This window comes from Lepus europaeus, chromosome 23 (genome assembly GCF_033115175.1).
Source record: "Lepus europaeus isolate LE1 chromosome 23, mLepTim1.pri, whole genome shotgun sequence".
NCBI classification, from domain to species: domain Eukaryota; kingdom Metazoa; phylum Chordata; class Mammalia; order Lagomorpha; family Leporidae; genus Lepus; species Lepus europaeus.
In genome coordinates this window covers 26,357,761-26,381,402 of record NC_084849.1, presented here as the reverse complement: position 1 = coordinate 26,381,402, position 23,642 = coordinate 26,357,761, and the positions used below count along the sequence as shown (strand labels likewise).

At 58.4% G+C, this 23,642-nt stretch overlaps 1 protein-coding gene across 1 annotated transcript; it reads right to left on the bottom strand.

The window, feature by feature from the left end:
• Positions 1-2,840: 2,840 nt before the first annotated feature.
• On the bottom strand, positions 2,841-23,271 carry GGT5 (gamma-glutamyltransferase 5). The gene is made up of 12 exons (XM_062182015.1): positions 22,207-23,271; positions 13,091-13,221; positions 12,780-12,875; positions 12,221-12,416; positions 11,547-11,704; positions 11,018-11,164; positions 9,370-9,506; positions 8,816-9,006; positions 8,448-8,554; positions 8,122-8,240; positions 7,831-7,941; positions 2,841-3,477 (listed from the first exon to the last, which is right to left on the bottom strand). Exons 1-12 carry the CDS (start codon positions 22,377-22,379, stop codon positions 3,331-3,333), a joined length of 1,713 nt encoding a protein of 570 aa, XP_062037999.1. The 5' UTR covers positions 22,380-23,271; the 3' UTR covers positions 2,841-3,330.
• Between the last annotated feature and the right edge of the window lie 371 nt (positions 23,272-23,642).

Here is a 23,642-nt window from a genome sequence, read left to right as displayed (position 1 = left end):
TTTTAAGATTTTATTTATTTATTTATTTGACATGTAGAGTTACAGACAGTAAGAGAGACAGAGAGAAAGGTCTTCCCTTCGCTGGTTCACTCCCCAAATGGCCACTACAGCCAGAGCTACACCGATCTGAAGCCAGGAGCCAGGTGCTTCTTCCTGGTCTCCCATGCAGGTGCAGGGGCCCAAGGACTTGGGCCATCTTCTACTGCTTTTCCAGGCCACAGCAGGGAGCTGGACTGGAAGAGGAGCAACTGGGACTAGAACCGGCACCCATATGGGATGCCAGCGCTGCAGGCGGAGGATTAACCTAGTGCACCACACCACCAGCTCCCCCCTTCTGAACTGGGTACGAAACAGGGAAAATCCCTCCCAGGGGTTAATTCCCCAGAGTTATCAGACTGAGCAGCCCCCGGGTGCTGGGCAGAGGGGATTCCCCTAGGAGATGGCTGGAACCATCTGGAAAGTTATGGGGGTCTGAGCAGGACTTCGCCAGGTAAAATCCGGGGTGGTTTCTGAAGCTGCTAAAGGCTTTCTTTCCCATGGTGCTTTGTTTTCTTGGCCCCTCTTCCACACACAAGTGAGCTTCTAACTTCCTACCTAGCAGGTTCAGTTCTCAGCACAAGATCCTGCCCCCAGCTTCCTGCTAACAAAGACCGTGGGTGGCAGTGACCATGGCTCCAGCACTCAGGCTCCCGCCACCCATACGGGAGACCTGGATGGAGTGCCTGGTTCCCCCACTGTGGCCCTATGGCCATTGCAGTCATTATTTATTTTGTTGGACATGCAGCCAGCCAGCCAGAGATGTCCCATCTGTTGGTTCACTCCCCAAATGCTTTCCAACAGCCAAGGCTGGGACAGACCAAAGCCAGGAGCCGGGAACTCCATCCAGGTCTCGCCCGTATGGGTGGCAGGGCCCCCAAGCACTGAAGCCATCATCTGCTGCCTTCCAGGGTGCTCATGAGCAGGAAGCAGGTGTTGGAAGCAGAGCCGGGACTCGAACCCAGGGACTCTGATGCGGGATGCGGGCAGCCAAGCACTGCACCAAATGCCTCCCCGCGGCTGTAATGAACCATGATGTTGTGGCCATGGGAGCTAACAGGTCCTGCTTGGCTGAACTCTCGGGAGGGCAGGCGGTAGTGGCTTAGTGAGTGGCGCATGTCCCTTGGCCCGTCCAGATGGGGGTGGGGGAGCCCTGTGACCATCTGAACATGTGTGATCTCCTCTGAATCTGGCGCTGTGGCTGGGCGGGTAAAGCCACTGCCTGCAATGCCAGCATCCCTCAGGGATCATCCAGACCCGGCTGCTCCACTTCCCACCCTGCTCCCCACTGATGCACCTGGGAAAGCAGCAGAAGATGGCCCAAGTCCCACGTGGGAGACCCAGAAAAAGCTCCTGGCTCCTGGCTTTGGCCTGACCCAGCCCTGACTGTTGCAGCCATTTGGGGACTGAACAAGCAGACGGAAAAATCTCTCTCTCTGTAACTGACTTTCAAATAAATAAATAAATCTTTAAGGAAAAAGCAAACAGGGCCCTCACCAGACACCAAACCTGCTGGCACCTGGTCTTGAACTTGCAGCCTCCAGAAGTTTGAGTGACAAACTTCTGTAAAATTCCATTAGGGGCCAGTGCTGTGGCGTAGCAGGTAAAGCTGCCGCCTGTGGTGCCGGCATCCCATATGGGTGCCAGTTTCAAGTCCCAGCTGCTCCACTTCCGATCCAGTTCTCTGCCATGGCCTGGGAAAGCAGTAAAAGATGACTCAAGTCCTTGGGCCCCTGCACCTGCATGGGAGACCCAGAGAAAGCTCCTGGCTCCTGGCTTCAGATCAGCACAGCTCTGGCCATTGCAGCCATTTGGGGAAGGAACCAGTGGATGGAAGACATATACTCTCTCTCAGCCTCTGCCTCTCTGTAACTCTTTCAAATAAATCAATAAATCTTTCTAAAAATGAAAAAAAAAAATCCATTAGCCGGCTGCCCGCTCGATGGCACTTTCACTCCAGCAGTGGGGGCAGAGCAAACACCCCTGTGACAGAAGTGCCTGTGCTCCCAGCCTGAGGAGGGTCCAGGTCCCCTCGCAGGTGGCGCCGCTAGGGGGCTGCTTGGTCTCAAGCGGCACTGTCCCCTCCCCGGGTTGGGGTGGTGTTGGGGGGCGGGGCTGGGTGTGGCTGCACTGTGGGGACAGCGACTTCTCACCCAGGGCGCCAGCAGTGCGGAACTGAGAAGACCCGGACTCTCAGACCTGAGCTGTTGGGGCCGGGGGGAGCCCCCAGTTCTGGTTCTGTCCCGCTTTTCCTGGCACGGACAGAGGGGCCTGGGTCCCGGTCCCTGGGGGGAGTCGGAGGCAGGTGCCCCAGGGTCCTGGTCCCCAGGGGAGGGGGGAGTCGGAGGCAGGTGCCCCAGGGTCCTGGTCCCTGGGGGGAGTCGGAGGCAGGTGCCCCAGGGTCCCTCCCGGTCCCCGGGGGAGGAGGGAGTCGGAGGCAGGTGCCCCAGGATCCTGGTCCCCAGGGCAGGGGGGAGTCGGAGGCAGGTGCCCCAGGGTCCCGGTCCCCGGGGGAGGGGGGAGTCGGAGGCAGGTGCCCCAGGGTCCTGGTCCCTGGGGGGAGTCGGAGGCAGGTGCCCCAGGCCCTATCGCTGGTGGCGGCGGTGGTGTTAGGGGTGCTTACTGCTGTTCAGGGGGGATCTGGGTGCGGCCTGGATGTCTCTGAGCCTCAGTTTCTCCCTCCATGGGAGTTCTTCGTGGTGATGCATCGTGGAGATCACAGGAATCTGTCCTCAGGACCTCTCCACCCCCCCATCCCCATCCTCACCCCCAGCCCATACTCAGTGCCACAAATCAGCCCCCTCTTTATTTATTTTTATTTGACAGATAGAGTTAGACAGTGAGTGAGAGAGAGAGAAAGATACTCCCTCCGCTGGTTCACCCCCCAAATGGCCGCTCCTGGATGGCCAGGAGCCAGGTGCCTCCTCCCAGTCTCCCATGCGGGTGCAGGGCCCAAGCACTTGGGCCATCCTCCACTGCACTCCCGGGCCACAGCACAGAGCTGGACTGAAAGAGGGGCAACCAGGACAAGAACCCGGCACCCATATGGCGTGCCAGTGCTGCAGGCGGAGGATTAACCTAGTAAGCCATGGCGGTGGCCCCCCTCTTTAATCCTTGAGTTCAGGATACACAGCTTGCCAGGACTGGCAAGGGGCCGGGGCAGGGCCACGAGGAGGGCGAGGCCAGGGCAGAGGCTCCGCCCCCACCGGTGTCCATCCAGCAGGCTGGGTCCGCTGGCTCCCTGCCGCCGCACTCTGTCCGGTGGCCAGGCCTGGCTCCCGGCCAGTGGTCTCCTCAGTAGCCGGCGGCCTCCCCGGCCTTCCTTGGGTCCGACGCGGCATGCACACAGGCCCCCTCCTGCCACACGGCCTGGACCACGTTCAGGAAGAAGGGCCGAGGGCTCTGGCTATGGCCGTGCTCTTGCAGTCCCCTCTGCACCTCCTGCGTGGGACAAAAGTCGGGGTTCACAGGGAGGGGCGGCCTGAGCCTTCCGAGGGGCCTCTGGGACCCTCCCACGCAGGCTGAGCGGCTCCTGGGGGCGGGCTTTCTAGAAGACTGCGCTGGGGCGGGTTTGAATCAAAATGAAGTCGCTTGGGTCAACCCTAAGAAGACAGCAGATAAAGCCAGGAGGTTGTGAAGGAATTTCCTGCGCGTGATCGCCGATAGCAACTGCCGGGGAGGCCGGGGTGGAGGCCACACTGCCCTCAACAGGAGGATCTATGGGGCTGGCATTTGCCTCGGATGGCTGGATGGCTGCAAAGGCCGGGGCTGGGCCAGGCCAAAGCCAGGATGCAGGAGCTTCATCAGGGTCTCTCATGTGGGTGCAGGGGCCCCAGTGCTTGGACTCCTGCTGGTTATGTGGAGACCCGGATGGAGCTCCAGGCTCCTGGCTTCAGCCTGGCCCAGCCCCGGCCATTGCAGCCATTGAGATGGGAGATTCTCGCACACGCGGGTTCTCGCTCTCCTCTCTGTAACTCTGCCTTTCAATAAGAACAAATAAATCTGTAAAAAGCATACGAGAGGACATGTACCCAGTACTGTCTGTCCCACTTCTCAATGATGTCACTGTGGTGATTAGTCATTTTGGCCCAAGATTATTTCAAAACATCTGATGCAATGCCCCTTGCATTGTTTGCTTCTAGGACTTCCCTTTGGCTCACCCTCTCTGAATGTCTCAGGACTCAAGCCTCCAGGGACCACTCACTCTACAAACCCATGCATCCCAGGCCATTACCACGCCCCCTCCCCCAGCACTCACAGCACCTGTGGTCCTGGACGTGCGAGCTCAGAGCTCCAGATACTGCTTGGGAAGAGAAGCTTCCCGAGAGGTCACAATCTTAAGAGCTGCAGTGCTGAGAACCAGCACCCGCAGCCTGAGGTCCCCAGGTGACATCACACGACCTGGCGGGAGAGCCCACTGGAGCCAGGCCCCTCCTGGCTGGAACTTTGTCTGTGCCCGACGTGTGAGCTGCCCCACGTCCTTGGACTCAGAGGCTGGGGCCCTCACTGAGATCCGGCTCCACTATTTTTTTTTTAATTAATGAATTTATTTGAAAGGCGGAGTTAAGAGAGGCAGAGGCAGAGAGAGAAAGAGAGAAAGGTCTTCCATATGCTGGTTCACTCCCCAGATGGCTGCAATGGCCGGACGGAGCTAAGCTGATACAAAACCAGGAGCCAGGAGCTTCTTCCAGGTCTCCCATGCAGGTGCAGGGGGCCAAGGACTTGGGCCATCTTCTACTGTTTTCCCAGGCCATAGTAGAGAGCCAGATTGGACATGGAGCAGCCGGGACTTGAACCAGTGCCCATATGGGATGCCAGCACTGCAGGTGGCGGCTTTACTCGCTACACCACAGCACTGGCCCTTGGGTCCATTCTTGAGAGTCTCCATGCCCAAGTTCCAGGGCCCTGGGGGAATCATAGCCCCTCCTCGCCCTGGGCCCCTGGGCTGCAGCCTTGGAGGGCCCTGGACACACAAGGTCTCCAACCCGGGGCTGAGGATTTTCTCCATGGAAAACTCTAGAGTGGCACAGTTTACCGCTCCCCCTCCCCGGCCCCTGACTCCCAGCAGAGCTGAGGACCCGGGGTTCGTGAGTCACTGGAGTCCGTTTTAATTCCGGTTCACAGACTGTCCAGACGGTCATCTCCCAGACGCTCAGGGTCCAGGGTCCTCCTCACAGACAGGCAGGTTCTGGAACTGCTGTCTGCAGGGTAAGGACCTTCTGTCGGGGACAGGGAGGAAGGGCTTGTCCCATAGGCCAGAGCAGGTGCCTGGTTGAGAGCGTGCGAGTCTCTGGGCCCTCAGACCCTAACCAGGGTGCCCAACGAGTAGGATCTTTAGTCTCAGGCTTCCCAAGGAGTGGACACGCCCCCGCTGGCCCACAATGGAGCTGTGTCCTCACGAACATAGCATGCGTTGAAAATGCCATCGATCAAAATCACATTTAGTGGGCGGCGGGGGTGGGGGAGTGGGAGGCATGGTGGCACAGCAGGTTAAGCTCCGCTAGGGATGCCCACACCCCAGACCTGAGTGCCTGTTTCACGCCCCAGCTGCTCCACACTTCCTGCCCGGCTTCCTGCTATGGTGCCTGGGAGGTAGCTGAGGATTGGCCAAGTGCTCAGATTCCTGGCACCTGTACCTGGGAGACCCGGATGGAGTTCGGAGCCCTTGGCTTTGGCCTTGGTCTGGCCCTGGCTGTTGTGGGCATTTGGGGAGTGAACCAGTGGATGGAAGATCTCCCTGGAGGGGAGGAGCTGGCGCTGTGGTGTAGCGGCTAAAGCCGCCAGCTACGGCACCAGCATCCCATATGGGTGCCAGGTCATGTTCTGCCTGCTCCACTTCCATTCCAGCTCCCTGTATGCACCTGGGAAGGCAGAGGAAGATGGCCAAGTCCTCAGGCCCTTGCACCCACGTGGGAGACTGGGAAAAAGCTCTTGGCTCCTGGCTTCAGATCAGCCCAGCTCTGGCCATTGTGGCCATTCGGGGAGTGAACCAGCAGATAGAAGGTTTCTCTCTCTCTTTTTCTCTCTCTCTCTGTCTCTGTTTCTCTTTCTCTAACTCTACCTTTTAAATAAATAAATAAATAAATTTTTAAAAAAGTTTAAAAAAAGGATAGCGTTAAAAAAAGATATCCCTCTATCTCTGTCACTCTGCCTTCCAAATAAATAAGTAGATAAATAAATAAATCCTTTTAAAAATGCAGTTTAATGTCCTAGCCTAGTGAACATCAGAGCTTAGCCTCGCCCACCTTAAGTGTTCCCAGAGCACTTCCATTAGGGAAAATCACCTAGCACAAAGTCTGTTTTAGCATAAGCTGTTGAATATTTCATGGGTTTTATTGACTCTTGCACCAACAGGAACAACAGAACGGCTGTGTGGGTGCCGGTTGAATATGCATGTTCAAGTGCAGCGTCTGGGCAGGCATTTGGTCTAGTACAATGCTTAGCTCTCGTTACGGGGTCCTGGGGTCAAGGCCCGGCTCCACCTCCTGACTCCAGCTCCCTGCTCATGCAGACCTGGGGAGGCAGTGGTCAAGTGATTAGATTTCTGCCACCCACACAGGAGACCTGGATCAAGTTCCCAGCTCCTGGTATTTAGGGAGTAACCAACAGCTCGCTCTCTTGCTCTCTCGCTCTCTCGCTCTCTCCTTCTCTCCTCTCTCTCTCAAATAAATAATACTTTTAAAGATTTTGTTTATTTTTACTTATTTGAGAGGCTTAGTTACAGGCAGAGAGAGGGAGAGACAGAGAGAGAGAGGTCTTCCACCCACTGGTTCACTCCCCAGATGGCCACAATGGCCAGCCAGAGCTGGGTCGATCCAAAGCCCGGAGCCTCCATGTGGGTGCAGGGGCCTTAAAGCACTTGGACCATCTTCCACTGCTTTCCCAGGCCATAGCAGAGAGCTGGATGAGAAGTGGAACAGCCAGGAATTGAATCAGCGCCCATAAGGGATGCTGGCACTGCAGGCGGAGGCTTAGCCTACTGTACCACAGCACCGGCCCCAATAAATAATATTTTTTAAAAAGAAAAATAAACTGCAATACAGTTTCTATTGACTACATATTTTTTTCACAACTTGGCAAACTCGAGCCATCAGTAAGCTGGGTCACTGGCAATCGGGAACCGTCTGTACCACCACACCTCCCCCACCCCGGGCCAGACTAAAATCCCCAGCTCTGTGACTGTCTGAGTTCCAACGGCCATGGAAAGTGGCCTCTGGACTACCAGAGGCAGCCTTGAGGCCCTTGACCCCCTAGCTGGATGACCTGACCCAAAGCTTAAAGTTTGCAGCCTGGAAAACACTGTCAGCCTTTTAAATGGGTGCTAGCAAAGAGTGTGTCCCTTGTGTGGAAGGGGTTGATCCCCCCAGAGAACTCACCAGGGGCTTTTTGTAGGGGAGTCGCACAAATGCTTAGAAAAAGAGACACCGACCCACGCCCCAGCACCTCGTGACAGAATCCCCCAAACCACTACAGACGCCCACAGCACTGAAGCAACTCCCGAAGACGAATCCCCAGCCACACAAGGAAGCAAATCGCCATCAGGGAGAGTGGGAGGCCGCAGCTCGAAACACCTGCTCCTGGTCAACCCCAGCAAGACGCCCAGGCCGGAGCCCGGAGTCGGCACCGCCCGCGCCCTGCTCTCAGCAGGTGCAAGGAGACCCCCAGCTCAGCTCTGCAAAGCCTGCCTGGCCTGAAGCTGGGTCCCTCCCCGGGGGGCTTGGAGCAGCGGCGTGGCCTTGGGCAGGGGGCTACCCCAGGCGAGCAGCTGGGACGTGGCCCAGCCCGTGGCCTCACCTGACTGAAGCTGGGTTCATATTCTACGCGGCCCTGGCTGTTCACGTGCAGGATCGGAGCTGCAATGGCCGCTCCCAGGTCAAAACCAAGCCACAGTTTGTTCACGACAGCCTGTGGGGGAGAGAAAGGAGATACGGGGTGGAAGGGAGGAAGGTGGCGATCCCCACTTCCACCTCAACCCTCACATCCCAGCCCCCACCCAAGGAAAATCGGAGGACAGGGCCACCCAGAGAGGGGACCCCAGTGCCTAGAGCTCCCTTTCCCTCCAAGCCCTCCCCCTGCCTGACTCACCTGGACCACGGCAGATATGATGAGCTCCCCCCCAGCCCCACCAATCACCAGCTTCGACCCCCGGGCTGCACTGATCAGGACGGAAGGTACCATGGACGAAGGGGGCCGCTCGCCTGGAACTGGGGCCAGAGAGGTCAGCCACGGCTTCGGCTTCCCTCTCCCGCCCTCCCCCAGGGGCGCCACCCACTGGGCTCCATCCGCCACGGAGAACCACAAAGTGGATGACCCACCCAGGGGTCAGCTCTGCAGCGCCCAGCCCAGGCTGCCTCCCCTCTGCTCCCCCAGGGGTCCCTGTGGGACCTGGGCTGGGGGGGCACTGTTCTCACCGGGTGCGGGGGTGACACCAGAGCCTGGCGGGCGCCTCCAGCATAGATCCAGGAGTTCATTGTTGAGGAGGACTCCCGTGCGTGGAGAGTAGACCATGGCTCCAAAGCTGCAGGAAGGAGGCAGCCCAGCTCCAACCACAGCCCTCCCAGCCGGCTGCCCCCACCCAAGACCAACCCAAGAGGAGGCCCCCAAAGTCTGCCTGCACCCCTGCCTGCAGCAGGGGCGTCCGAGACAGAGGAGGTGCTGTCCCCGGGAGCGACCGAGGGGGGAGAGGCCACCGGGGCGCCAAGCAGGAGAGGGGTGGTGGTCAGGCCCCTGGGCTCAGAGCAGCAAGGATCCCATGCCCGCCTGCCCCGGATCCACGCACGGCGTGTTGATGGTGCTGGTGGCAGACACGGCACTGCCGTCCTCCGCCAGTACAGACACGTGGGAGGTGCCCAGGCCGTGGTCCCCGGCCCCGACCAGGCCGTAATGGCTGAGCTGGTGGTCGCCGCGGTCATCCATCTGCTGGCGGATGAGATGAGCCAGCTCCTCCCCGAGCAGGGCCTGGGAGGCGTTCTGGGGAAGGCAGCGTGGGCAGGTGGTGGGCTCAGAGCAGAGGGCAGGATGGGGCTCAGCCTCCTTGGGGGGCCCTCTCTTGTCTCTTCGCTGTCTGGTGGTCAAAGGGGACCCCCTCCAGCCTCGTAACCCTCCCCTGTGGGTCCTTGAAGATAAAGTGTCACCAGTGCACCTGCTCCCCAGCCTTGCCTAGGCAGCAGCTTCCCTTCCAGACCCCCAGACCTGATGCTGCAACCCACCCCCACCCCGGCCTTACACCACTGCTACGTACAGATACCAATCCCCCTGCCTCCTTCTGCCACGCCCGAGCCTCCCTGCACCTGCCGAGCCCCAGGGTCGGGGGAGAGCCCTGGGCAAACTCACCTGTACCTCTGGGTGGCTGCGGGGGTCCCACAGCCGCCACCTCTGCCCCCCGGCAAATTTGAGGGTCTCCACAATGTGGTGGTACACACTCACGATCCCTTCAGGCCTGGCCAGCGACTCTGCTGAGAAGTTGAACCCTGGTGGGAGGGGATGGGCGGGGCGTATGTGGGCGGTCACCTGTGTATCGGGGTTCCACGTTGCCCACCCTCCCCACCCCCCGCCCCCGTGTCCTAATCCCCAGACCCTATGCACATGGCCCCAAGAGTAAATACCACCTTCTGTGGCCAGATGTATTCCACTGAGAATTTTGAGAGGGGACGACGACGACAGTCCTGGAGCTTATGAACACGTGTGTCCTTTTTAAAAAATGTCTTTTTTTTTTTTGGACAGGCAGAGTGGATAGCGAGAGAGAGAGACAGAGAGAAAGGTCTTCCTTTTTGCCGTTGGTTCACCCTCCAATGGCCACTGTGGCCGGCGCATCGCGCTGATCCAAAGCCAGGAGCCAGGTGCTTCTCCTGGTCTCCCATGGGGTGCAGGGCCCAAGCACTTGGGCCATCCTCCACTGCCTTCCCGGGCCACAGCAGAGAGCTGGCCTGGAAGAGGGGCAACCGGGATAGAATCCGGCGTCCCGACCGGGACTAGAACCCGGTGTGCCGGTGCCGCAAGGCGGAGGATTAGCCTGTTAAGCCACGGCGCTGGCCTAAAAAATGTCTTTTTGAAAATGTCTTTTTATCGCTTGACAGGCGGAGCAGGGGCCAGCATTGTGGCACAGCAGGTTAAAGCCCCAGCCTGCAGTGCCGGCATCCCATATGGGCGCTGGTTCACAGCCCGACTGCTCCACTTCCTGCTCCCTGCTAGTGCAGCCGGGAAAGCAGTAGAAGATGGCCCAAGTGCTTGAGTCCCCGCACCCATGTGGGAGACCTGGAAAAAGATCCTGGCTCCTGGCTTCAGCCTGACCCAGCCCCAGCTGTTGCAGCCATTTGGGGCATGAACCATCAGTTGGAAGATTTTGCTCTCTCACTCTCTCGCTCTGCCTCTCCTTCTCTCTCTATGTAACTCTGACTTTCAAATAAACAAATAAATCTTAAAAAAAGAAAAAAAAACCAACTTGATTGGACATACATAGGAGGGGACTTCCAAAAGTCCATGGAAAAGAGGAATGAAAAGATAAATTTATTTTGGTGCAAAAATATGAATGCTTTCTCATAATATGCAAATTCTATGAACTTGTCAAAGATTCCTCTCCCCATGATCTGTGTAGGGTTTGGTATTATCCAAATCTGGTCCAGTCGGGGGGCGGGGGGCTTGGAATATTCCCTCCCCCAGGGATAAGGGGAGCAATCAGGTGACCATGGAGGTGGAGAGGAGTGATAGAGCCGCAAGCCAAGAATGCTGGCAGCCACCAAAGCTGGAAGAGGCAAAGATTGGATGCTCCCTTAGACCCTCGAGGGACACAGCCCTGGGGACACCTTGACATTGGGCCTTGGTCTCCCGAAGTATGCCAGAGTGAACTTCTGTTGTTTGAAGCACTGTCAGCCATGGGCAGCCCCAGCCCTGGGCACTGGGCTGTACACGCACACACGCTGATGGGGAGCTATCTGCACCCAAGCCCAGCAGCGCCCTGGGAGGGAGGCCTGGAGGCCCTCACCTCTCAGCACGTTGAGGATGAAGCCAAGGATGGCGCCCCCTGCAGGCGGCGGCGGCGAGTACAGTGTGAAGTCCCCCAGGGGCACCTGCAGGGCATCCACCACCTCCGGCTGAAAGGCAGCCAAATCCTGCAGGGTCAGCTGGCCTCCTGGGGGTGAGATGGGAGGGGGAAACTGAGGCAGAAAGCGATTAGCCCCTGGCCCCAGGCCATACAGCGGAGGCTCCTCTTGCCCCCTAGCCACATCAACCCAGGAGACTGAGGGCAGGTCTATGCACACTGGTGTTAGGTTTAGGGCCACGGAGAACCAGGTGTGAGCAGAGGCAGGCAGGTGCAAGGAGAGGAAGGGGAGGGAGGTAGGGGGTCAATGCAGCTGCCCAGGCCCCCAGTCTCTGGGTCCAGGGGTCAGCAGTGGGCTGGGCTGTGTCAGAGGTGTGGCCAGTGCTCCTACAGGGCCTGCTCTGAACTCCCTGGACCCAGAACTCCGCTCTGTCTCCCCCAGGGTGGGGCATTGGGACCCCTGCCCAGCTACCTTCCTTGGCAACGTCTTCCACCAGCATCCGGCCCAGCCTCCCCGTGTAGAACACCTCGGCGCCCTCGGCCGCGACTACCTCCAGGGTGGCAGCCAACGCAGGCCACGGGAAGGGATCATGAGGCTGCAGGGGCTCTGTCCCATTGAAGAAGAGCTGCCTGAGGGTGGGGAGCAGCCTCAGGGTGGGGTCAGGTCCTGGAGGGACACTCACACTCCTGCCGGGGTTCCTATGGGGTCTGCGGGACATGGGGGGGGGGGGTCCTGAGGCAGACACTGGTGGGGAGTGTGGGACTGCATTTCTAGGAGCAGGTGGAGCTGATGCCACCCGCCCTGCACCTGGCCCTGGCTACAGTGTGCTGCCCACCAAGGGCCTGTCATCCCCACACCCCTGGGAGGGTCTGGCAGGGCAGGCAAAGGGGGCAGTGGGAGCCCCCCTTCCACCCTAGATAGGGTGAGAATCAGCCCAGGGCCTGAGCAAGTGCACAGCTCTCATGCGTGTCCTTGGAGTCCTATCCTATGGGCACCTGGCCTGAACCCTATCTGAGCCAGGTTCTGCCATGAACCAGGACAGAAAAGGACTGGCCAAGGGCGACCCCTGCTCCGTGTAAAGAGGGACTGGGGCAGAGCTCAGGGTGGGGCCATGGCCGAGGTGAGTCACCCTGGGGACCGCTCACCTCAGGGAGGATGCGTTGAGCGAGGGCCGCAGGAAGTCACTGTGCAGGAAGTAGCTGAGGACAGGGGGCACGCGGTAACCCCCCCGCAGCAGCGCGATGGTGGGCTGGAACAGCTGCGCCCAGGGCAGGCGGCCGTGGCGGCGGTGGGCCTCGGCGTAGCCACGGAGCTCCCCAGGGACCCCGATCCATTGGGACCCTGCACACACATACACACACACTCACACACGCACACATGCACCTGCCCTCAGCTCTCCTGCCCCCACACTCCACATCCCCATCCCCCAAGCCATGATGGCCGCAGAGGGCTCCTAGAGCCCGCCTACGGCCATGCCCAGTGCCATCCATATGAAGTCCACAGAAAAAATCCACACCAGGCCCACGGACTCCATACCCCCGGGGCCAAGAGCCCCATGCATGGCACCAGCCCTGCCTCCACCGACCCCCTCTCCTTGGATCACCCCTCCCCAACTCAGAGGGCCTAGCCCGAGCAGGTGGGGGGCTCTGCATTGGCTCCCCACCCCGGGGCAGGCTGGGGCAAGGGACACCTCCCGGAGCTCACCTGTGCCCAGCGGCAGTGCCTGCTCACAGCCGCTCAGCAGGTCAGGGTCGCCACCTGCTGGCACCGTCTCCCGGGCATTGATGACCTCCACTTTCCCTGGAGTCGGGGCAGATGGGTGAGTGGCCATGCCCCCCAGCCCCCACCCCCACCCCCATGGAAGGCCTCAGTTTCCCCTCCCTGCGCTGACACCAGATAGGACCCATCACCAGGGCGCTGAAAGGCAGAGCAGGGGGTGGACAGAGAAGTGCCAGGAAGGGGATGGGCAGACAGGACGGGCTGTCCAGTGGCTGTGCACCAGCCCGTGGGCCCACCTGTCGTTGCGTTGTAGATGGTAAACACGACCCCTCCGCCCAGGCCCATGCTCTGAGGGTTGACGACGCCAGTGCAGACCAGAGTGGCGATGGTGGCGTCCACAGGTGAGCCCTGTTGCTGCAGGATGGCCCTAGGGGTCATGGCACAGGGTCACCGACCTGGCGCCCATCCCCCCTCCCTGCCTGGGCTCGCTCAGCGGACACTCAACTGGGGACTAGTGATGGCCTGGTGAGCCACCTGCCACCGCCCCCTCCAGTCCAGTCACTCTCTGGTCCAGGGCACTCTACAGTTTGCCAAAGGCAATGCCATTTGCTCTACGCTTTACCACAGAGCTGGTGCTTTTCCATTTGCAAAGTGCTTCTGCCGCCTGGATACCCTAGCTGCTCTCTGCAGCACCAGCTCATTTGCAACAGGCAGAACCAGGCCTGGGCTACTCCTGCAGGCCCAGGAGCCCACCCAGGACCGCACTCCCCACTTGCCCTGGGGACACGGCACTGCCTCTCCCCTCACACCCAGGAGTCCTCACCAGTACCTAAGGAAGTCAGCGTTCAAACCCCAGCTACAGAAGGGGGACCAAGGCCCCAAACGGGGGTGGCCCTCAGCTCTCTGCCCCCACCCTGTGGGACCTCAAACCAGCCTCAGCCTGGACCCAAACCCCTCCCCAGCTCCTGGGCTCCCTGTTGTGGCCCACACATGGGCACCCTGCGCACACACGTGATCTTGGAGCGGGCATGGGAGAAATAAGACTGCTAAATATAGCACTAATGTACCTGCATAAAGCACACAAAGGCCTCTCCCCCTCCCCCAATGCCTTGACTCCCCACCCAACAACTCCCCATCTTCAAGTGGTACCCAATGCTGCTGAGTGCCCCTGCCCCCCCCCATCCTGTCTGCATGTGGCTCTGGGACCCTCCACACTGCCCACCTCCCTGACCTGCTGAGGGTGGGGTCCCCAGGCTTGGTCCCTGCTCCTAGTGCTTCTGTGACTCCCCACCCCCACCCCAGTGAGCAGGCTCTGTGCTAATGACCCCCAGCTTGGATCCCAGCCTGGGCCTCTCCCATCCTCCACTCACTCAAGAGGGTGCCTTAAGAAGCTCATGGGAGGGGCCGGTGCTGTGGCTTAGAAGGTTAACCCTTCACCTGCTGTACCGGCATCCCATAGGGGAGCTGGTTTGAGTCCGGCTGCTCCACTTCTGATTCCTCCCCGCTAATGAGCCTGGGAAAGCAGCAGAAGATGGCCCAAGTGCTTGCACCCCTGAAACCATGTGGGAGACCTGGATGAAGCTCCTGGCTCCTAGCTTCAGCCTGGCCTAGCCCTGGCCACTGTGGTCATTTGAGGAGTGAACCACGCACTTCGTGAAGTCCCCTCGTGGACTCAGCACCCACCAGGACCTGGGCTCCACACAGCTGCTTTCTGTCTCAGAGAGGGACTCCGTCCTTCAATATTTTAAAAAATTTATTTATGTATTTGAAAGGCAGAGTGACAGAGAGAAAGAAGGAGAGACAGAGAGAGAGAGATCTTCCATCTGCTGGTTCAGTGGCCGAAGAGGGAGCTGGGAGGGGTGCTATTAGCCTCCCCCGTTCACAGATGGGCGCTCACTCCAGCAGAGACAGTGGACAACCAGAGCCTGAGCTCCCTGCCCCGCGGCCCAGCTGGACTGGATGAAGGGATGCCAGAGTTGCAGAATCCTAGGTCTGACACTGTTTTTGGCAGTTCTTAGTCACACCCTGCAGGGAAGAACCAAGTGCACTGAACCAGTGCACCACTGTCAGGCGGCCCCTTCGGTCTGGCCTCTGATGAGGGCCCCCGGGGCTGCGTCACCTGCCAGTGGAAGTGCGTGCCTGGGAGAGAGGTCGCCTGGCTGAACAGGAAGCTGGAGAGAGGGAAGGAGGCTGCCTACTCTTACCCCCCTGTCTCAGGACCAACTGGGGACCCAGGAGAATGGCATCAGTCCCTTCAGAGGACAGAGTTCCCAAGGCCTTCATCACTTCTCACTGCGCCCCAACTCTGAAAGGTCTCCCCCTACCCCCGCCTCTAGACATCGGCACGATGGGGACTGTGCGTCCAACTCTGTGGCATGAATCCCACCCAGACCACAGCACCAAGCAAAGGAGAAATGAAGACGGAAGGTCTGAAGCCAGGAAGCAGCCACAGACGAGCTACCCTCTGTAGGATGTGCAGATGGTGAAACTGCTGGACCACAGACTTTAAAACAAAGACAAGGGGCCGGCGCCGTGTCTCACTTGGCTAGTCCTCTGCCTGGGGTGCCGGCATCCCATATGGGCGCCAGTTCTAGTCCTGGTTACTCTTTTTCTAGTCCAGCTCTCTGCTGTGGCCTGGAAGGGCAGTGTAGGATGGCCCAAGTGCTTGCGCTCCTGCACCTGCATGGGAGACCAGGAGGAAGCACCTGGCTCCTGGCTTCGGGTCGGCACAGCTCCAGCTGTGGTGGCCATTTTGGGAGTGAACCAACAGAAGGAAGACCTTTCTCTCTGTCTGTCTCTCTCACTGTCTATAACTCTACCTATCAAATAAATTTTTAAAAAAAGACAAAATCAGAATTTTAAAAAAATATTGATTGATTTTTGCTTTGTTTGAAAGGCAGAGAGAGAGAGAGAGATCTTTACAAAAATTATTTCCTATGTGTTAGAAAATATAGATATAATTGTGTAATTTATTTACAACACAGCAGCAAACCCAGCTCTGTCTGGTGAACATATGGTCCAGTCCATTAAAGTTTACCCTAGAGTCGCCATTGTTCTGGCTTCTTGATCCTTTTGTTCTCTGCTTTGTTAGATTTATCTATTTGAAAGGCAGAGGGACAGAGAGAGAGCGAAAGAGATCTGCCATTACCTGCTGGTTCACTCCCAAGACGGCTGCAAAGCCCAGTCCATTTGGGCCAGGTCAAACCTAGGAGCCTAGAACTTCATCTAGGCCTTCCCTGTGGCTGCAGGGGCCCAAACACTTGGACCATCTTCTATGACTTTCCCAGGCTCATTAGCAAGGAACTGGATAGGAAGTGGGGCAGCTGGGACTCAAACCACTGCCCACGTGGGATGCTGGTTGAACCCGCTGCACCACAGTGCTGGCCCCCAAAGGGCAGGATTTCCATGTCACATTACCCTTAAACTAACTATCAGAGGAGCCAACAGAAGATATGCAGAAAATGTAGCAGAAAGCGTGTTACGTTTCATACGTATCTCCTAATTATATGATACTTCGAAAAGTTTATGGGAAAATGGGAATGAAAACGGTGAGTTTACGGCAGGTGTTTGACCCAGCTGTTGAGGTGCCCACTGGGATGCCTGCATCCCACTGAGGTTTGGGTTAGAGTCTCAGCGCCACTCCTGATGCCAGCTTTCTGCTAGTGACACTGTGGGAGGCGGCAGGTGATGTTCAAGGGGCTGGGTCCCTGCCACCTGTGTGGGGGACCCAGATTGGGTTCAGGCTTCCTTTAAATAAAGTCAAAGTTACAGAGAGAGAGAGAGAGAGAGAGAGAGAGAGAGAAAGAGGGAGAGAGATCTTCCATCCACTGGTTCACTCCCCAGATGGCTGCAACAGCCAATGCTGGGCCAAGCTAAAGCCAGGAGCCGGGAGCTTCATCCAGGTCTCCCATGTGGGTGCAGGGACACAAACAGGCCGTCTTCCACTGCTTTTCCCAGGAGCATTAATAGAGAGCTGGATGGAAAGTGGAGCAGCCGGGACTTGAACCGGTGCCCATATGGGATGCCAGTGGTTTTCTGCCTTTGGTCTGATTCAGCCCAGATGTTGAAGGTATTTGGGGAGTGAATTAGCAGATGAATGATCTCTCTCTCTCTCTCTCTCTCTCTGCCTTTCAAATAAAATGAAAATAAATTAAAAAAAAATTTTTTAAGGGACCTGGGTGGAGTTGCCAGCTCCCAGGCATTTGGGGGTGAGTTGGTGGATGGGCGCTCCCTGTCACTGCCTGCCTGTCTGTCTGCTTCTCTCTGTCCATCTGTCTGTCTCTCAAATAAAATAAATAGGGGCTGGCATTTGGTAAAGCTGGTTAAGCCATCTGCAACACTAGCATCCCATATGAGCAATATGGTTCGAGTCCCGGCTGCTCCATTTCCAATCCAGCTCCCTGCTAATGCACCTGGGAAAGCAGTAGCAGATGGCCCAAGCACTTGGGTCCCTGTACCCACATGGGAGACCCTGATGAAGCTCCTGGCTCCTGGCTCCTGGTTTCATTCTGACCCAGCCCCAGCCACTGCAGCCACTAGGAGAGTGGATGATTCACTGTCTCTCTTTCTCTCTGTGTAACTTTGCTTTTCAAATAAAGGTTTTTTTTTTTTTTTTGCATTGAAATAAACTCATATATTTAATTCAACTGGCCACCAACTTTTTGAAGTATCCTGGTGTAAAGATATTAGTATTGGCCAGCGCCACGGCCCACTTGGCTAATCCTCTGCCTCTGGTGCCAGCACCCTGGGTTCTAGTCCCGGTTGGGGCACCAGATTCTGTCCCGGTTGCTCCTTTTTCAGGCCAGCTCTCTGCTGTAGCCCAGGAGTGCAGTGGAGGATGGCCCAAGTGCTTGGGCCCTGCACCCGCATGAGAGACCAGGAGGAAGCACCTGGCTCCTGGCTTCAGACCGGCGCAGCGCACCAGCCATAGCGGCCATTTGGGGGTGAACCAACAGAAGGAAGACCTTTCTCTCTGTCTCTCTCTTTCACTGTCTAACTCTGCCTGTCAAAAAAAAAAAAAAAAAAAAGATATTAGTATTAAAGTAACCAGTGGAACAAAAGTACAAACTGTTCTACTTATCAAAAACTGCAATAGTGGCCGGCGCCGTGGCTCACTAGGCTAATCCTCCGCCTTGCAGCGCCGGCACACCGGGTTCTAGTCCCGGTCGGGGCACCGATCCTGTCCCAGTTGCCCCTCTTCCAGGCCAGCTCTCTGCTGTGGCCAGGGAGTACAGTGGAGGATGGCCCAAGTCCTTGGGCCCTGCACCCCATGGGAGACCAGGAGAAGCACCTGGCTCCTGCCATCGGATCAGCGTGGTGCGCCTACCCCGGTGGCCATTGGAGGGTGAACCAACGGCAAAAGGAAGACCTTTCTCTCTGTCTCTCTCTCTCACTGTCCACTCTGCCTGTAAAAAAAAAAAAAAAAAAAAAAAAAGTAACAAAAAGAGAAAGTGATACCCTTGCTTGCTTTTGCAAAAGGAAATACAGAAACACCAAGTACAAAGAAATGAAAACAGAAAAGCGGAGAGGAAAGAAACAGAAACAGGAATGTTCAAAAAGAAGAATGAAACACAGGAAAAAGAAACCAGAAACTAATATAAATGTTCCCTTTAGCAGAGAGTGCGTAGAAACCCACTCACATGAATGGGAGGAAGACTTTTCTGATTTTATTTATTTATTTATTTATTTATTTATTTATTTTGACAGGTAGAGTTACAGACAGTGAGAGAGAGAGACAGAGAGAAAGGTCTTCCTTCCGTTGGTTCACCCCCCAAATGGCCGCTATGGCCGGTGCTGCGTCAGCCCAAAGCCAGGAGCCAGGTGCTTCTTTCCGGTCTCCCATGCAGGTACAGGAGCCCAAGCACTTGGGCCATCCTCCACTGCCCTCCCGGGCCACAGCAGAGAGCTGGCCTGGAAGAGGGGCAACCGGGACTAGAACCCAGCGCCCATATGGGATGCCAGTGCTGCAGGCAGAGGATTAGCCAAGTGAGCCATGGCGCCGGCCCCCAACTTTTCTGTTTTTAAGATTTATTTCTTTATGTGAAAGGCAGAGTTAGAGAGAGGGAGAGAGAGAGAGAGGGAGAGAGAGAATCTTCTATGTGCTGATTCACTCTCCGAATGGCTGCAACAGCTAAGGCTGGGGGAGACAGAAGCCAGGAGCCAGGAGCTTCCTCCGAGTCTCCCACGTGGGTGCAGGGGCCCAGGGACTTGGGCCATCCTCCGTTGCTTCCCCAGGTGCATTAGCCGGGAGAGCTGGATCAGAAGCTGAGCAGCCAGGACTGGAACTCGCGCCTGTACGGGATGCCGGCATCGCAGGCAGCAGCTTAACCTGCAGCACCACAGAGCTGGCCTGGGAGGAGACTTGTGAGGATACCTTTTTATATGCTTTCAATTTTTTCATTACAAAATAATAAATTGGGGTGGCACTTGCCACGTGGTGGTGCGAATGAGCTAAGCTGCTCCCTGCAACGCTGGCATCCCAGTCCAAGTCCCGGCTGCTCCACTTCTGACCCGGCTCCCTGCTAATGCACCGGGAAAAGCAGCTAAGATGGCCCAAAGTGCTTGCACCCTTGCCTGCATGGAGTTCCAGGCTCCTGGCCCAGCCTCGGCTATTGCAGCCGTAGCGACGTGAAACCATACGATTGCAACTCCGTCTCTCCCTCTCTCTGTCACTCTGCCTTTGAAATAAATAAAATTTAGAAAGAAAAAAAAATCATGACTCCATGTGCTATGCCACAAACACACAGGGGTGTGGCCCAGTTCCCAGCTGTGTAACACTGGGCTCCTGTGACTCAAGTCCCTGAGCCACACTTCTCATCCCGAGGGAGGTACCGACGTGAGCCCATCTCACAGAGAGGCAAACTCAGGCTCACAAGGTGCCGCTCTGCTCTGCCCTACACCAAGGGAGCCGCTTGCAGACACCAGAGGGGGGTGGAGCAGCTGACAAAAGCCGACTCTAGGGGCTCCACCTGTGCCCTCAGCCTGCAGCTCAGTGCCAGCCCAGACTCCCATGCCCGAGACATTTGCTCCACGTGTGCTGGCCCCTCCCCAACCACCTTCTCCACTGAGCTGCAGCTCGGGGGTCCAAAGTGAGTGGTTGGGGCACTGCGGGGAGGGGGCATGGCGGGGAGGGCTCTGGGAAGGCCTGATCTCTCCCCCCAGCCCTGGAAGAGAAACAAGCCCCAGCTGGGATCTCACTGGGACCCCTTTCCCTGCACAGATGGGACAGGGAAGCTTCCTGCCCAGGACCACGTAGCAGGGCACACAGGTCCAAGTGGCCTCGGCAGACAGATGCCGCGAAGCCCAAAAGACAGTGCCAACAAGCAACTTGCTCGGAGCCTGGGAACACTCGGTGTGCACATTGGCACGGGAGCATTATCACCAATATCACCGATATCAACGTGCCTTAAGATCCCTGGGCCGGGGGCTCTGGCCCAAGCAGAAGAAGGGAGGCTGGAAGAAGGCTGGGCTCTGCCAAGGAGAATGGGGGGGGGGGAGGCAGGAAGTGGGGGGGGTTGCCCCAGGGACCCTGCCTGGAGGACTCCAGGCAGCCTTGCCCCAGGGCTGCTGATCCTTGCTCTGCAGCTGCTGGGGCCGACCCCAGGCTCCCGCCCACTCGTGGCTTCTTAAAACAAGAACAGGAAGCAGAGAGAGAGAGAGAGAGAGAGAGAGAGAGAGAGAGGTTGTTTGGCAAAAACTGTGAGAGAGAGAGAGAGAGAGAGAGAGAGAGAGGTTGTTTGGCAAAAACTGCTCCCTTCCCCAAACGGGATCCTGCAGGAAGCAGGAATGCAGGGTGGAGACCCCAGCCCCTGAGCCTCACGCACACAGCATGGAGACACATCTCCCCCCACGGGGAGATACAGGGCAGCAGCCCCCCACTCCTGGGACCCTCATGCTTTGGTGGGCGGCTCTGGGACACCGCGCCCCCCACACACCAAGCCCTCTCCTCCCCCCTTCTCTTTTGCAACTGTACCACATCTTAGCCCACAGGGCAGGGGCAGCCCCTGGATGGCAGGTGGGCTCCCGTCCTCTCACCCCGCCCATGCCACGCCCCTGCCGTCCCCCAGGGAAACCAAGCAGCAGCCGCTCTCGCCTGCCCCTGAGCTGCCATCCTCTGCTGGGACTGGGCTAGGAGCAGCCCTGAGGGAGGGGACAGTGAGCCCTGAAGGAGTACCGAGGAGGATCCGGGCAGGGGGCTGGGGTGAAGAGAGGAAGAATGGGAGGTGAGTGAGTGGCAGGTGCGGTAGCACAGGTTAACCCGCTGCTCGGGATGCCCCAGTCCTGGCTGCTCCACCCCGCCCAGCTCCCTGCTAATGCACCTGATGGCCCAAGTGCTTGGGCCGCTGCTACCCACGTGGGAAACCCAAATGGGAGTTCCTGGCTCCTGGCTTCCACCTGGTCCAACCCTGGGGCGTTGTGAGCACTCGGGGAGTTAATCAGTCTGTAGAGGGCAGGTATCTTTCTCTTGCTGTCTTTCAAATAAATAAGTAAATCTCTTTTTGGGGGTGGGGGACTAGAGGTGACCAGATACACAAAGAGAAGAAGGGGTACCCGACGCCGATGAGGGGACACTGAGTCTGCGGTGCCCAGCCATACGCCCCCCCCCCCCACCTCAGGAGTGTCCCCTCCGGGTTTACAAAAGCGCTGAGCAGTCTCACAATAGCCTCTAAAGCAGAACTTCTGGGAAACAGTGACTGGGGTTGGCGGGAAGGGGATGCATGCCCCAGCGGGAGGCAGGAGGCAGGGAGGGGCTTCCTGCACTGTCCCCGCCCTGCTGTGGGCAGTGAGGCCTCCCATGGGCTGGACTTCCTGGAAAAGGCCAGATGTCGTCCCTCTCCAGCCCGCTGCCCCAGCCGGCCACACACCAGTCACTTGGCTTGGGCCTGATTTAGGAAGGAGGCCGGAGAAACAGGACAGCGGCTGGGGCAGCTTTCCCAGGTCTGAGAGGTGATGCAGACATGGCCCCGGGCTGCAGGGGACATGGCCCAGGGCAGCACATGTGCACTGCCAGGCCCTGAATCCCACTGGCTATGCATCTAGCATCTAGCAGAAGAGCTCAGCCTTGAGAATTGGGACAGCCTCCCCAAACACATCGGTGCCAGTCCTCCGTGTCAGGCTGGGTCACTGGGGTGTGACCCTCTTAGGATCTCCATTTCCCACCCATGGTGCAAAGAGAGCCCTAGAGCCACCACCTTTGCCAACACTGCCATTGCTTCATGGGCGTCTCGGCCACCTGGGCAGTGCAAAGGTCCTGGGGCTACCTGCTTGAACCCAACTTTGGCTGGTACAGGAGCCCAAACCCACACAGCCTCTGCCCCACATGCATAGCCACACCCTCATCACGGGGGTCACAAACTCTCCAGAGAGCACCCACTGCACAGGGCCACCCCGCCTCCACCTACCTCTCACTCACCGTCCAATGTCGGAGCAGACCTTGGAGTCAGCAGCCACCGCAGCGTGGGCAAAAGCCTTGGGGCCGCAGCGGGTGCGGTGGCGGGAAAGGACCACGGCTGGAACGATGATGGCCAGCGCCAGGGCCAGCACGAGCAGGACGAGGCTGGTGGTGGCGCCGCGGCCCCAGGCCATGGCTCCGTGGCCCAGCGGGAGAGGGGAGGCAGGTGGGCAGATGCGCCAGCGGATGGACAGACAGACAGGTGAACAGAGAGGAAGATGTGCAGGTGAGCTCACAGATGATCGGACAGGTGGACAAGGACAGGTAGCAGATGGGTCGACGGGCAGGACAGCAAGACAGGGAGGATGGACACCTGGAAAGAGATGGACTTACAGGCGGCTGGACAGACAGGCTCAGAGGCAGACAGCAGGCAGGCAGGTGGGAGGGTGGAGGGACTGCTGGTGGCCGGCAGGGCTGCCACTCTCCGAGTGCTCACTGCAGAGCAGAGCTGCCGAGCGCATGCACTCCGGTTCTCAGCCCCTGCTCTCGGCCCTGGCTGGAAGCCAGGCAACAGGCGGCTGTGGGGAGTTTTTCCTTGTAGAGAGGAGCGAGCTGCTGTGGTTAACTCCCTCACTGCCCGGGCGTCCCACGGCCAGTCCTGCTGGCCCGCCGGCGCCAGGGTCACCCCATGCCATGGTGTCTGTGCACTTGGCGCCTGTGGCCAGAACCCCAAGGATCCTGCTCCCCGCTCTCTCCGAGGCGCCCACTCCGGAAAGCAGACGGGGGCTGCTATATAGCGCCCCCTGCTGGACCAGGGAGGCAAGGCCAGACACCCCTCCTCACTCCCACAGAGGGGAGCCGGCATCCCAATTCCCACCTCGCTCATTGTGGCCCTGGCCGAGGGAGCAGTAAAGTCAGGTAGGAAGTAGGCGGGGCTCAGAGGCAGAGGGAGGGTGACCGACAGGAGTTTAAGTCTCAGCCTGGCTGGGCCTGCAGCCCTGGGGGTGACCCCGAGGGACCTCAGCTCCCCCTCTCTGCGGAAGGGAGCAGGCTGACTTTTGTCACCCCTGTAGGCGTGTACACAGGCTGTGCGCCCAGCCCTGGACACCCAGTTCCACAGTCCATGAAATACAACCTCCCCAGGGGCTGCAGCCCTGCCAGCCCCGGCCATTCCTCGTTTCCTGGGGACGGACACAACCCAGCTAGGCTGCCAGGCACCTGGGCCCAGAGCCCTCAGCCAGCCTACGCCAGAGAGGCTGTCTGGGGCGGGCCTTCCGGGGAGGCCTGTTTCCATGGTGCCCCCCCTCCCGCCCCCCTGCCGACCCCTGAGCCCGAGCCGCAATGACATTGCTCAACCTGGAAGCAAAGTGCATTCCTGGGCTGGGCCAGCCCACTCACCCACCACAGGCGTCAGAACCCACAGGCAGGGCAGGGGGTGGGACATCCCCTCTCCTCTC

Excerpts from the sequence above, each read along its gene's own strand:
- GGT5 (XM_062182015.1), bottom strand. The coding sequence starts at position 22,379 with ATGGCCTGGGGCCGCGGCGCCACCACCAGCCTCGTCCTGCTCGTGCTG. Across the intron at positions 12,876-13,090 it reads CATCTACAACGCAACGACAG|GGAAAGTGGAGGTCATCAAT; the intron begins GTGGGCCCACGG and ends CCCCGACTCCAG. Across the intron at positions 9,007-9,369 it reads GCAGCCACCCAGAGGTACAG|AACGCCTCCCAGGCCCTGCT; the intron begins GTGAGTTTGCCC and ends TGCCTTCCCCAG.